The sequence below is a fragment of the Octopus sinensis genome, linkage group LG18 (assembly GCF_006345805.1).
Source record: "Octopus sinensis linkage group LG18, ASM634580v1, whole genome shotgun sequence".
NCBI lineage: Eukaryota > Metazoa > Mollusca > Cephalopoda > Octopoda > Octopodidae > Octopus > Octopus sinensis.
The window spans coordinates 19231985-19246984 of NC_043014.1; the positions used below are offsets into that span (position 1 = coordinate 19231985).

Sequence of the window (15000 nt, forward strand, 5' to 3'; positions counted from 1 at the left end):
TAATAATAATAATAACTGCTGATACTATTGTTATCAATAGTTATATTAATACTATTCATATTATGTTTATTATTAATATGAGGATAATAACGATAATGCCCGTTCATATTTCACTGGATTCCGCGTTATTCTCAGTCAGTCTCTTTATCAATATTAATTTTTTCTTCACTCTGGTTTATTGCAACGGTTTTGGTTTCAGAATCCGTTCCGTCAATATTATTAAACTTAGAGATAACATCCATTTCTTCGGGTGTGTTTTTTCCTTCTTCAATTGGGTCAGGGAATTGCTTTTGGTAGAAAATGCTGTTCAGCTTCCCTTGATTTCGCTGAACAGCGGGTGGTAATTGTCAGAAATGCACAACGTCCATTGATTTCGACTTGGGATGATTGTATTTCAGTGGTGTCCAGTCAGGAAATTTCTCCGAAGACGGTTCAGACCGTAGTGACGTTGCTTCTGTACTGGTTCTGTCACTGTTTTCTGGGTTTTGCCCGTGTTTATCTGCGTACTTTTCTTTGGCATCTTTCAATGTTGTCACCCATTGGCCCTGCAGAATAAAACCAAATGATAGACTTAATATCAAGGCTAATGTGAAGTAAAACAACAAAATTTCTTAAAATCATTAAAGAGAAAAAGTACAAGAAAACCAGTCTCCACAAATTACAACAGCTGTATAAAAGACACAAAAGAGGGATAAAAACAGGTTTCAAATTAAAAATGGTTCATTGCGTGGAAACAAAATTATTATAAACGTAATACTAGACAATTCGCTAATATTAATTACAGGTTAACATTAGCCACAATGATCTGTTGTTTCTGTTGTTTGGGGTCTTTATGTTGATGGTGTTTGTGAAGATGCGATGGCCTTTGAGGGCGATGTCTCTTTTGTGTGTGTGTGTGTATGTGTGTATTACATATGCATGTATGTATGCATGTATATATATATGTACGTGTTTGCGCGCAGCGTGCGCGTATGCATAATACACATATGCTCATATATATCATATCATATCATATCATATCTATCGTATAATGGAGAAAACTGCTTATTAATAAGACATGCAACAATTACTAAAAGAATGCAATATTAAAAGCTTGACAGTCTGGAAAAATTCATGTTCTAAGAAATTGCCTATAATTTCAATTTCTGAATTCTCGCAAATTCTCGCAAATTTACATATTCATTGCATTCACTGCGTTCAATTCTTCCTAAATCTAATATCCATTGCATTCACTGCGGAGTAGATTTGAATGTTTAATAATAAACATTATTAATTCGTTGCAGGCAGTAATTTATGTTTTTATTTGCAACAGTTTGTCATTCTCGCTCGCATCTATTTTCATTAATGATATTTTAATAATAGTTCTATGCCTTTGATACGAGTCACAATTTCAAGAATATTATCAGTTTCCGGAGTTTGTAATATTAATATTTTTGATAAAATGAAAATTCTTTCTCTTTAAAATGAAGTTATTTTGTTGGTATGGGTACTTGGAACGCTATAAGCCTTTCAATAATAACTATGTGGTCGCTACTATTTCTAGCACGCTGAACAAGATAATTTTTAACGAATTTTGATTTATATGTAATATGCGACTGAAAAAGAAAATTTAGCAGCAAAGGCACAATGTCAGAAAGAAAGATGGGCAACTGAATCAGATGAAACCAGAGCAAAGAGAATTAATCAGATGCCTGAATATACACAGAATTGTAAACGTGATTCTGTTTCCACTACACAAAATAATGGTGTCAGTTCACAAATTGTTGATGCAACACTTAAATATATCTTTTCTTTGCGATTATGTGGAAGTAGTGGAGTTAACAATCAATCTAAGACTTCTTATAGAAAGTCATTCTGATGAAAGAGGGTTTGCTAATTACCTTCTTGATGTACGAAATGGTAACATTTCTGTTGAACAAAACTTAGGTGAATTCAAAATAAAACTACCCGATAACCCTTTTACCTGAAAGTGGTATTCTTTCAGATCTAAGTCATTTTATATATGGTGACCTCAAAAATAACTTCACAATCCCTGTGTGGCTTGCAAATAGAACCACCGTTACTCCATTTTGTGACTGATTTTCTGTTGACCAGGATCCCTGGTAAGTTAAAAATATATAGCTGATAATGAAACTCTGTACCCAATCGAGTTCATCAACATACTAACGCCATCAGAGTTTACACTACACATTCTCAAACTGAAGAAAAGACAATGCATAATGCTTCTGAGAAATTTAGATGCTACTAAGGGACATTGCAATGGCACACGCTACATCATTGTCAGTTTACAAACCAGCTTTTGCCTTGACGTGCAAACAAGGCACAAGGACAGACTATTTAACAAATTGGAATATATCTTCCGACACAATTCTTCTCACATGGCCAGCTGTACGTTGCGTTATCTAGAGGTCGAAAGAAGGCTAATATTGGCTGAAAAATGGAAGCAGTATGATTACTGACAACTGTGTCTACAAGGAGATACTATATATCTGTATGGAATAAAATCATTTCGGCATATTTCAAAACATGCTGAATGAATAATATTGTTATATGAGATCATTTTAATTTTAACAGCTAGCGAAAGAAAGGGGAAGTGGGGGAGAAGAGGAACGCATTGTTACTTTGGTAGCGTCCTTAAACAATGCGCTCCTCTTCTCCCCTTTACTTCCCTCTTTCGATTTAAGGTTTTCTTCGATTTTGCAATAGGATGAATTTATATTGAATTCATTTATTTTGTTCATTGTATGCTTAAGACCGTTAATTGAAAGGACCAATGAAACAAATCCATTTTTAAAGATGTATCCTTTAACTAGTTTTGATTATATCGTTTTTTCTGTTCCATTTTAACAAAACTGTCCGACGAACAGGAACGTGAAACTCTGAGTAACAGATTTTGTTGTATTTCTGATGCTTTTAAATAAGATATAATATATATACATACATACATACATACATACATACATACATACATATATATGGATATATTATATAATATATATATATATATTATATATATATATATATATATATATATATATATATTCATGCATCATAATATATTGTTTTCATTGTTGGATATTTTGTATCGTCGTTGTTGTTGGTGTTCCTATTGCATTGGTTGGTGGTGGGTTTGATGTTGCTGTGGCCGTTCTCTGCTTTTGGTGCTGCTCTTGTCTTTGGTGTTATTGCTGATATTGCTGCTGTGAAGAATGCTTTCAGGTGGTCTGCGTCACCAAAAGCGTGACATCTCAGCATTCTGCCCTCAACGGCTGCATATCGTTGTCAGCCGTCATGCAGACTCATTAGCGACGGGATACATTTCAGGATTTGGTGTTCCCTTTGGATTAGAAGCTCCATCCTTTGACCGGACCACTTTTGTTTCTGAAAAGAACTGTATTTTCCCACTATGTCAAAGGGGAGCGCTCTCACCAGCCAGCAGATGTATGCCTATTGCTCGCGAGATGTCGACTATTTCTATTTTGAATACCTTCCGTTTAAAGTGGAACATTATGAAAACCAGTTTATCAACCTTTCGGGTTCTTTTGGAGAGCTTTCTGGCCTCATCTTCCGTCAAGCATCTCATTTCTATTGTATCCTATTTTCTCCTGGCGAAGTATGTTTTGGTTCTCCAAATGGGCCTGTGGCAATTTATGTTTGCTGCTTTGTTGCCTGCTCTGTTTTCGAACATTTCTTCCTATGGTTTCTCTACAACAGTTTTCAGGCTTGGTTCTTGCCGGATGCTTTCTCGAATCTGCAAGCTGGGTTACGGTCACATTTTATCAGCATATCTTTCGCAATATCATTTCCTCCATTGACGGGATATTTGTTTCTTTTACTCGGCACACGGGACTAATAAATGGAGCAACGCTGATTTGCAAGTTGTTGCTGGTGTTTCGTTAGGCACTAGTGGTAACAATGGTGGTGGTGCTCCTGGTGGTTTGTGCTAAATTTGGGAAGAGAATCAAAGTGGCTCTTCCAGTTTTCATTTTCACTCGCCTGACTGCCAGAATATCCGAGGCCATACTTTCATGGATTTGTTTTTATTGCATATATTTTATAAAATCAACAACAAATTGTTTCCCGAAAGGGTGAGAAAGCTGTTCTTCAGTAACTAGGTGACCTTATATGTCTCACATTTTGAAAGTAAATAAGCAAAACTTACTAACCACTTGAAACTGACGTGTTGTCGGTACCACCATACTACCGATAGTACAAACACAACAATCTTTTTCGTATAGGCACAGAGCATGGGAGTGTATGCTTGAATATCGGATTACATCGTCCCTAGTACTTGAGTGGTACTTTATGCAATCGACACAAGGAGAATGGATAGCAAAATTAAAGACTCTCGTATCACTTAAAAAGATTTTGTAAAGATATTATCAGAGTAACATATATTCCATGCAGAACAAAGTTATTGGTTTCGGATTGAAGTGGATAAACACAATCTGAGAAGTTTTGACATCAACAATACGCACGCACACACACACACAAGTCTACATATATATATATATATATATATATATTATATATATATATATATATATATATATAATATTACAGAGAGAGAGAGAGAGAGAGAGAGAGAGAGAGAGAAAGAGAGAGAGGGGAGAGGAGAGAGACACTCACACATATATACTTGATTGGTTGTGATTTCCACAAATAAAACAGTCAACTACGAAACATTTAATGTAGACTTTTAATATAGGTATCTAATGAAGGCATCTAATGTACAACGATCATACTAAAAAGTGAAGAAGACAAATTGATGCATAATGACTCCAAGTTTCACGTATGATTCATACAGTACGTCCATCAGATATGCACGTTAAGGTGTCAAATTTAATCCACATCGCGCACCTTTGGAGAGAGGCAAGGTTATCGATCTTACATAAAACTCAGTTATGCTAAGTTGTTTAATGGTATGGTTTGTTAGTACACATTTATAGATATATAAACCTATAAACACACACTACTACACGCACAAACCCACAAACATACACACACACACTAACACAAGCGCAAACCCACAACCATACATGCACGCACATACAGAGAGATATGTATGAAATCGGCATATATGCATAGTTTTTCCTTACCTTGGAAGTTTCATTGCAAGCCTGGAGAGTATAAACTCCAATCACCTGTTGAAATCGACTGATATGCAGCAACATAAACGTGTTTTTTAAACCACACGCTGAAACGAGACAAAAGAACATATACTGTGTTTAAGATATATAATGTACATACGCTACGTGATATGCGGTGTATGAGAAACGACGTATAGTATACATGATACAGGAGATATATATATATATATATATATATATACACACACATACAAACACACACATATATTCTTCTTCTTCTTCTTCTTCTTCTTCTTCTTCTTCTTCTTCTTCTTCTTATTTTATTATTATTATTATTAAAGTTGTGGGCGGCCCTGTAAAGATCTTCTAACGGCTGAGGTATAAATACACACACACACACACACACACATATTATATATATATATATATATATATATATATATATATATATATATATATATATATATATATATATATATATATATATATATATATATATATATATATATATATATATATATAATATATATATATATATATATATATATATATATATAATATATATATATATATATATATATATTATATATATATATATATATATATATATATATATATATATATATATATATATATATATAATATATATATATATATATATATGTGGAGTCACAATGGCCCAGTGGTTACGGCAGCCGACTCGCGGTCGTAGGATCGCAGTTTCGAAAACACCTACAACTCCCTCTCACTCGTTCTTCCTGTTTCTGTTGTACCTGTATTACGAAGGGCCAGCCTTGTCACACTCAGTGTCACGCTGAATCTCCCCCAGAACTACGATAAGGGTACACGTTAATTTCACGAGCAGGCTGAGGTATATATATAATACATATATATCATATGTTATATCGTATATTTGGAGGCGCAATCGTAGGATTGCAGTTTCAATTCTCAGACTGGGCGTTGTCAGTGTTTATTGAGCGAAAACGCCCAAAGATCCACGAAATTTTAAATATTGGTTTCAAATTTTAGAACAAGATCAGCAAATTCGAATATGGGTTCAAGTCGATCACACTAACCACAGTGCCCGATTGACACTTATTTTATCGACCTCGTAAGAATGAAAGGAAAGTTGACCTCTGCAGAATTTGTACTCAGAACGTGAAGACCAACGAAAAGCTGCTAAGCATTTTGCCCAGCGCAGTAAGGATTCAGCCAACTACCCGCCTTAAAAATCTTAAATATAAATTTATATTACACATCACGTGTATTAATTTCGCTTTTGAATAAATTCGTTCTATATTAAAACAAACCCGCTTTCAATACATTCTTGCTTCATTTTATCGTTCAGATCCAAGCGCAGCCTCTGTTGAAGCCAATAAAAGAGCCTCGATGTATTTGCTCGACAAGCTGAAAATAGCTAAATGTACCATAAATCAAACTATAACGTCTAAACAACTTACGTTTGCTAATGGTATCATGGGAATGCGGCACATATGGATAAGACGGACACAGCGAAAATTAAAGCTACAGTAATAACAGCAAATTGAGCCTGTTCGCAGTCGCCCGTAGCAGCCAGTGGTATGTATATCGGTCTATCTATCTATCTATCTATCTATCTATCTATCTATCTATCATATCTATCTATCTCTCTCTCTCTCTCTCTCTCTCTCTCTATATATATATATATATATTATATATATATATATATATATATATATAGATACATATATATATATGTATAATATATATATATATATATATAATATATATATATATATATATAATATATACATATATATATATGTATATATATATATATATATATATATATATATATATATGTATATATATATAATATATTATATTATATATATATTGTACATACATTATAAAAGATGTATATAGATAAGTGAATATCGTAGGTATAAACATATATGTATTTATGAATGAATATCTACATGCACCAACATATGTGCATCCATGCTTAGAAGACGGCTTTATTAACAGTCTACCCTAAACTCACGTCACCACCCTTAGATAATATCCAATCTATACCCTTTCATATATCTTCTTTTGTGCAATTTTTTTTCGTATATACAGTCTATTTCATGTAACATGGCCGATTTCTGACCAGCTGATCTTTACTTTAGTTCTTCCTTCCTTTCTTTCTTTTTCTTTACCACTTTCTCTCTCTCCCCCTCTCTCTATTCCTCGCAATTTCGCTTCCTCACACACGTACATATACACACACGCACACATACAAACATACAAATTATAAATTTACGCCAAAAAAAAAGTGTTTGGAATTAAAAACTAGAATCAATAAGCAAAAGGAATCAAAAATAAAATACAAAGCAAACAAAATAAATTCTACAAACAAATACAGATCCCGAATAATAAACATCTCTGTTGTGCTTCATATTAATGCAGCTGCATGATCTGAGAGATGTTTGGGGCAGTGACAGTAGTGGTGTTGGAAGCAGAGCATATAATACAATAAAACATAAAGGGTAAAAATGTATTGATGTATGATGCGTTGTGTAATTGCAAAAGTTATAACGGCGTTGGTGATATTTATTGGGAAGTGTTAACGCTAAAGCGGGTGCCAAATGGATCGTAAGCTTTGAATATATATATTACATATATATACTTGAAAAAAAATGCTATACCGTATTTCAAAAGTCAATCTGTCTTTGGTTTCTTTGATGTAGTTTCATAATGGCTGTCAATAAACTGGAACGTACGTGTGTTTCCGTGTTAGTGAGTATGATTTGTGCATATGGCTGTGTTTGCGCATGCGTTTGTGTCGTGTCTTTGTGTATCTGTGTGTCTGTGTATGCCTGTGTGTGTATATATGTGTGTGTGTGTGTGTGTGTGTGGTGTGTGTGTGTGTGGTGTGTGTGTGTGTGATTGTAGTTACGAAGTGAAATCTCCGTTAAATAAAGACGCATATACAGGCCAGTCATGTACATTAATCGATACTTATTAACGAAGTTCCGTTATACTCATTTATATTTCTTAACAAGCAAAGAAGAGATGATCACATTATGGAACAGAGTCGCTGCTATTGGATAATGGGAATATTAAGCCGAGAAAATATGGTCACTGGAGATTTACTGGGGAGTTTTCAATTTAATAGTGACGTAGCTAGTGCATTTTTCAGGCTATTTATCATTAAAGACATAAGATAGTGAAAGAATTAACGGTGAAGTCATCAAGTGGAGGAGCCACAATGCAGTAAGGCGTTAAGCAGTAAGGCGTTTTAGTATGGTGTTATTATATAGTGTATCAGTTAATTAATATTCGTCAGTTTAAAGCTGGAAGGAGTTTTTAATTAATATGTCTTGGTTTCTCAGTGAAGCGAATCTTAAGGTTCTGTGCCTTGCATAAATTGTGGTACTTAGGTAAAAGATACTGAAGAATTCGCATCGTGGATATAGAGAGATGGACGCTGTATATATTCAATACCTTTTCACGTTTCACTTATAAAAGCTTCTCCATATTTTGATGTTGAGAAGAGCAAAAACAAAAAAAATCCTTATTCAAAGCCTTTTTTCTCCCACAAAGTACTAAAACTGCCACCACAAGAATACTTGGAGAGAAATTATTATATATGTTACCAGAAAAAGAAAATATGATATATGATAATTTCTCGAAACAATATACGTAATTGCAGTAGCAAGAACTGTGTAGAAACGTTGTTCTTCATGTAACAGTGAATATCAATCAGATTTATTTCTGTATATTCACTTTCTAATAAATATGCAGTTTCTGAAATAATGGTCAAATTAAATGTGTCAGCAAAAGTATAGAAATGTAGAGACAAAATAATAGGAAAGAGGAGGAGCCTGGCGTAGAGGTTGGTCGAGAGAAAGAAAGAGAGAATATTGGGGAATTTAGATTTACCTAATTAACATTTGTGGAGGCGCAATGGCCCAGTGGTTATGGCAGCGGATCGCGGTCGGAAGATCACAGTTTCGATTCCCAGACCTGACGTTGTGTGGGTTTATTGAGCAAAAACACCTAAAAGTTCCACGAGGCTCCGGCAGGGGGTCATGGCGACCCCAGTTGTGCTTTTTCGCCCCAACTTTCTCGCACTCTTTTTACCTGTTTCTTGAGTAACTCTGCAATGGACTGGCATCCCGTCCAGCTGGGAGTGGGGGACACATACGCCATAGAAAACGGGGAAACCGGGCCCATGAGCCTGGCTAGGCTTGAAAAGGGCGCATAAATAAATAAATAAATTATTATCATTTAGCATAGGAATGATTTATCTAACAGTTAATGTGAATATGTAGATTAATTGACAAATTCTCTGCTAAATCAATACACGATGGACCTGATATCTGAACTCCATCTTCGCACCTCCTCGTCAAAAATGCCTATACTGGCATGATGTGTCAGTCCATGCACAATTGAAATAACCGGATGGTTATGGTTGAAATACCTTTTCGTCATAGGTCTAAAAAGCCGGTACCCCCCAAAAATATATAATAGGCGTAGGAGTGGCTGTGTGGTAAGTAGCTTGTTTACCAACCACATGGTTCCGGGTTCATTCCTACTGCGTGGCACCTTGGGCAAGTGTCTTCTACTATAGCCTCGTGCCGACCAAAGCCTTGTGAGTGGATTTGTTAGACGGAAACTGAAAGAGACCCGTCGTATATATGTATGTATATATATATATATATATATATATATATATATCACCGTGATCACCGTGACCGACCAGGCTATCAGATGTTACACATCGCTGGTCACAATGCGCTTCGCATTGTTTTAGCCTTCAAATGACGCCACCCCGCTGGCTAAGCGAGCAGGCCAACAGAAGAAAGAGTGAGAGAAAGTTGTGGCGAAAGAGTACAGCAGGGATCGCCACCCCCCTGCCGGAGCCTCGTGGAGCTTTAGGTGTTTTCGCTCAATAAACACTCACAACGCCCGGTCTGGGAATCGAAACGCGATCCAACGGCCGCGAGTCAGCTGCCCTAACCACTAGGCCATTGCGCCTCCACATATATATTATATATTATTATATATATATATTATATATATTATATATATTATATATATATATATATATATATATATATATATATAATATATATATATTATATATATAGATATATATATATATTATATATATATATATGTGTGTATGTGTGTGTGTGTGTGTGGTATATATGGTTGTGGTCTGTGTTGCCCCCCCACCCCAACATCGCTTGACAAGCAATGGTGGTGCATTTAAGAGACCGATAGAATAAGTACTAGGCTTCCCAAAAATAAGTCCTGGAGTCGATTTGCTCGAATAAAGGCGGTGCTCCAGCATGGCCGCAGTCAAATGACTGAAACAAGTAAAATAGTAAAAGACTTAGGTGAATTTTGTAATTACGTATGCAATATTATATTATAATTCATGACTTACACATTGATTCTGATGGAGTTAATTCGTGCATTATCAAACGGTCTAAGGCAATTGGTTGGCGGTAAACAGTGAAGGTACCACGGTCTAATGTCTGAACTATATTCTGACGCTGTACAGATTCAATACCAGCTTGACGCTGTAAAGAGAAGGAAAATATAAATCAGAAAACGTATCTTTCTATGGAAAAATCGATTTCATACCCAAACAGAACGATCTATAATCAGGAAGAAAACAATACAAATGTATTATAGTTTATCTCACTTTGTAGTAGAGAACAACATACTCACATTGTGATAAAAACCTCTTGAACAACTTAATAAACACTTTGTGTTGATTCTAAATGTTATAATTTATTTTTTCTGATCAAAGTAAAGGCTAGCTAGAACTGCATACGAAATGCTATACAGTATGAGCATATAACCAGAATCGTCGACATCAGAAGCCACACTTAACGATAATAATTGGAATTAATGCCTACTTTATAATGAATGGTTAACAATAAACAACGGTAACAAAGCATACTAAATCATATTTAAGGAAAATACAGTGAAAATCCATTGCTTAAAATCTCATTATTTCGTTCTGTGAGACGTAATACAATGAAAAACATCAGAACACAAGGCCGAAAATAATGTAGCAATAAAATGGTCTGCAAGGAGTCTACCAAAGCTTCGACTACAGCAGCCAAAAATGTGATATTTACTTGGCAGATAAATACATTTTGACACAAAATTATAAGCCACTTAATGGAATTCAAAAATTTGTCTTATGGCTTCTGGCACGAAAAATGTTTTTCTGCATAATTTTAACTATACTCAGGCATAATAGCAAAACATTTAGAGAACAGTGTAAGACATTGTTACTGACATTTATGCGACGGAAACCAATTAAAGAATAAAAAGTGTGAACAACACGTGAGCTGTAAATGCGCTCAGAACGAATAACTTTTTCAATTACTGCCATCCATATATAAACGCATTTGTGATATATATGTAAACAAAACGTATATGTATATCTGTGTGTGTATGTGTGCGTGCTCGCGCATACTTACATACAGTCATAAATATATACATATTTATATTTATATCTAAATAGGTATTTATTCATTTATGCATGTATATATATACATGTATATAATACATACATATATTTATATATATATATATATATATATATATATATATATATATATAAATATAAATAATATTAATATAATATTTAAATATATATATATATAAATATAATATAATATTTAAATATATATATATATATATATATATATAATATATAATATTTAATATATATATATATAAATATAATATAATATTTAAATATATATATAATATATAATATATATTATTTAAATATTATATTATATTCTATTATATATATATATTAAAATATTATATATTATATTATATTATATTTATATATAATATAATATTTAAATATTATATTATATTATAGTATTTTTATATATATATATATATATAAGTATATATATATATATATATATATATATATATATATTATGTATATATATACATGCGTGTGTTTGTGTGTATATGCGTCTATGTATGTATAACATATGATATAGTCTACGTATATTTATACGCCTTATCTAGTGGACGAAAATGTTGAATCATGCTTACGCGGTCCAGCATAAAATCTCAAGTCGAAGTCATCTGATGCACACAGAATAAAATGGCCAATAACAAAAGTACTTTGGTATATGGCGGAAGTAACTTCAAAATACGATTTTGTAAAAACGAATCATCATTCAGTCACACTGACAAAACATGTCACAAATTTACCAAACCACTCATATCGAATAACTATCCGATATGAGATCAAAGTTGAACATAAATGGATAAAAATATGCAACTTTTGAATAGCAGAAAAATATATTTGCTGCTGAAGCTGAAGAGCTATTTGAATTCCAAAATTCCAGAATTTAGATTTAATCAAGATGTATTCATCAATAAAGATTTATCTTAACGAGTTAGAAAGTATCTCCCACACTGTGATCAGTGGCTTAGGGAACTGTATTCTCTTAGCCAAGCCTTCATTTGTATATTTAAATGTGTGCACAAATATGCTAAATGCACGTATCTAATGCACACATCTATACTTTGAAAACCTACAATTTGGAGTATCGAAACAACTCCCTAAAAGAAGGTGCTAATATTCTTAAATACTCCAACTATCCACAACTCATGCACCAATAATGTGTGTAAATACTCGAATCAGTTCAATACAACACTATATGCTTTCAAAATACTTTTTGCACTATTTGGGAAAATAGTTTTTATGTTGTAAAAGGTAACTCGCATTTATTACACTGAGTTTAAACCCAAAGAAAGCATTCCTCTCTAGTGACACATTTTCTGCCAAAAATCTGGTGCTACTCTTATTAAGTAAAATCCTGAAGATTACCGTTTAAGATGACCAGGGCATAACTTAAGCTAAACCAGACATCTTTCTCCTGACATGAAACTTACGAAATTTGTCGCAAACGATATAATGTTTATATAATGAAATGAAGATAATTTGAGGCAAATCGGCTGTTCTGTTTTGTTTTGTCACATTGTATGCCCGAGCAGAGGTATTTGAGTTGTGGTAATTCCAGTTAATATATTGTTAAATATTAAATAATCTCTATCCGGTTCAACGATGAATATTGATTTGTTTGAGCAAGTAAATTATCTTTTCACTGAATTAACCTGCAAATATTCTACAGACATATTTCCCTTTCATGTAATTTTCTGGTAGAATCAGTATGAATCAATTTGTGACAAGATCGTAGTTTTGCATTTCAGGTACAGCTTATGTGGTGGGACTCTATGCTACATATTTCGATGTCCTTATTTCATTCACAAAATTAGGGTTCATTGAAGGATAAGAAAAATGACATTTACACAGGTTTTCCATGCAATGGGATCGAATCTGGAACTTGTAGCTGTGAAGTGAACCTCTTAATTATTCAGTTATTCTGCGTTTATATTGTTCAAAAGAGCTTTCACTTAAGGGTATGATATGTAAAAGACTTGCTTGCTTTCTTCAGCAGTTTTAAAGATATTTTCTAGTTGTCAGTTCTACAAAAGTGTTTCCAAATAAACCCTAAACATATATCTCTATCAACCCTTGTACGAGGGTGTGCTGAAAATTTCCTGGCTTAGGGTAAAAGAAAATATAAGAGAATCAGTTAATTATGGATTTATTCAACACATTCCCCTCTCACACACTTATTGCAGCCTTGTTTCAGTTTTTGTAAACCCTGTAAAAGAACTCGGAAGATTCGGGCTCCATCCAGGCATTTAGCAATAAGCCTTAAAGCTAGAAACTCTTCAGCACCCCTGTACAGTTTTTGTAAATACATAATTTAAAATGGAGCAGAAACGAACACAAAGAAAACGCAAAACTATTAAATCATTAGAAATCTATTACTTTTTTCAACTATTTTACATTTTTCTCTGCACATTATTTAATGTTTGCAAATAATGTTTACAAATTTTTGAGAGCATTTGATGAGAAGGACTACTTCAGATTTCAGCACATTAATAAGGTGTAGTTTTGTTGTCGAAATTATTTGCAATAGAAGTATCTACCTTTTGACAAAATAACAGAGGAGGACGAAGGGAGGCATTTTTACGGTTAGACATGTAAGTGTCCTCGCTTGATTCATCATTACAGTGATTTATTACGCTTGTCAATGCAGTCTTTGTTGTTAGCGACTGCTTTGCTCGAGAAATTGTTGCTAATGACTTCAAAAAACAAATTCAAGACACAGACACCAATAATAACATATAGCATTTTGTCTCATTAGTGGAATTAGGTGCCAAAGATATAAATCAAAGCAATTATACCAGCATATATATATATAATATATATATATATATATATTAATATATATATATATATATATTATATATATATTATATTAATTTATGCATATATATTGCTAGATAGGTGGGTAGATAGTGAGAGAAAAGAGATAGACAGTAGACAGACACACAGAATGTATCACAACTGAAGCCAAGAATTTCTAAAGGTGAATAACATACCTGGTGTTTCCTTGGAGATTTCTTATACTTTGTAATAATTAGAATATCATCAAATAGAAAGAGATAAGCATCAAGTGTTTTGGTTGTTTCTGGAAGGAAATGTAAGAAAAATAAAGAATAATTGCAGAGTGTTATAATGGATTGCAAATATAACCTCAAGCTCTTCTTTATAACATCAATCATAATTAATGGCTCCGGGAGCCACATGTGGCAACAAGAAATACTTGAATAAAATTATATGCACTGATTTATATTTCATTTATATTTCTAGCGTAAAATGTTTGTGTGCATGACAGCAAAAATGAATAGACACACACACATACACATATCTATAAAACAAAGCTATTTTATTCTACACAGGTAGAAATATAGCAAAAACAAAACAAATAGAAAATGCACTTTTAAAGAGAACCGTTTTCACAGATAT

The 15000-nt window shown here is 33.3% G+C and overlaps 1 protein-coding gene across 3 annotated transcripts in view; it reads right to left on the minus strand.

The window, feature by feature from the left end:
• Positions 1 to 164: 164 nt before the first annotated feature.
• The window catches only part of LOC115221827 (pleckstrin homology domain-containing family G member 7-like), a 987181-nt gene continuing 972345 nt past the window's right edge, over positions 165 to 15000 (minus strand). For all 3 annotated transcript variants that reach the window (XM_029792059.2, XM_029792061.2, XM_029792060.2), the window contains 4 exons: positions 14574 to 14662; positions 10510 to 10645; positions 5100 to 5197; positions 165 to 545 (listed from right to left, as the gene is read on the minus strand). In XM_029792059.2, the coding sequence (XP_029647919.1) occupies positions 348 to 545; positions 5100 to 5197; positions 10510 to 10645; positions 14574 to 14662 (521 nt within the window). In that variant the 3' untranslated portion in view covers positions 165 to 347. The remainder of the gene's footprint in view (positions 546 to 5099; positions 5198 to 10509; positions 10646 to 14573; positions 14663 to 15000) is intronic.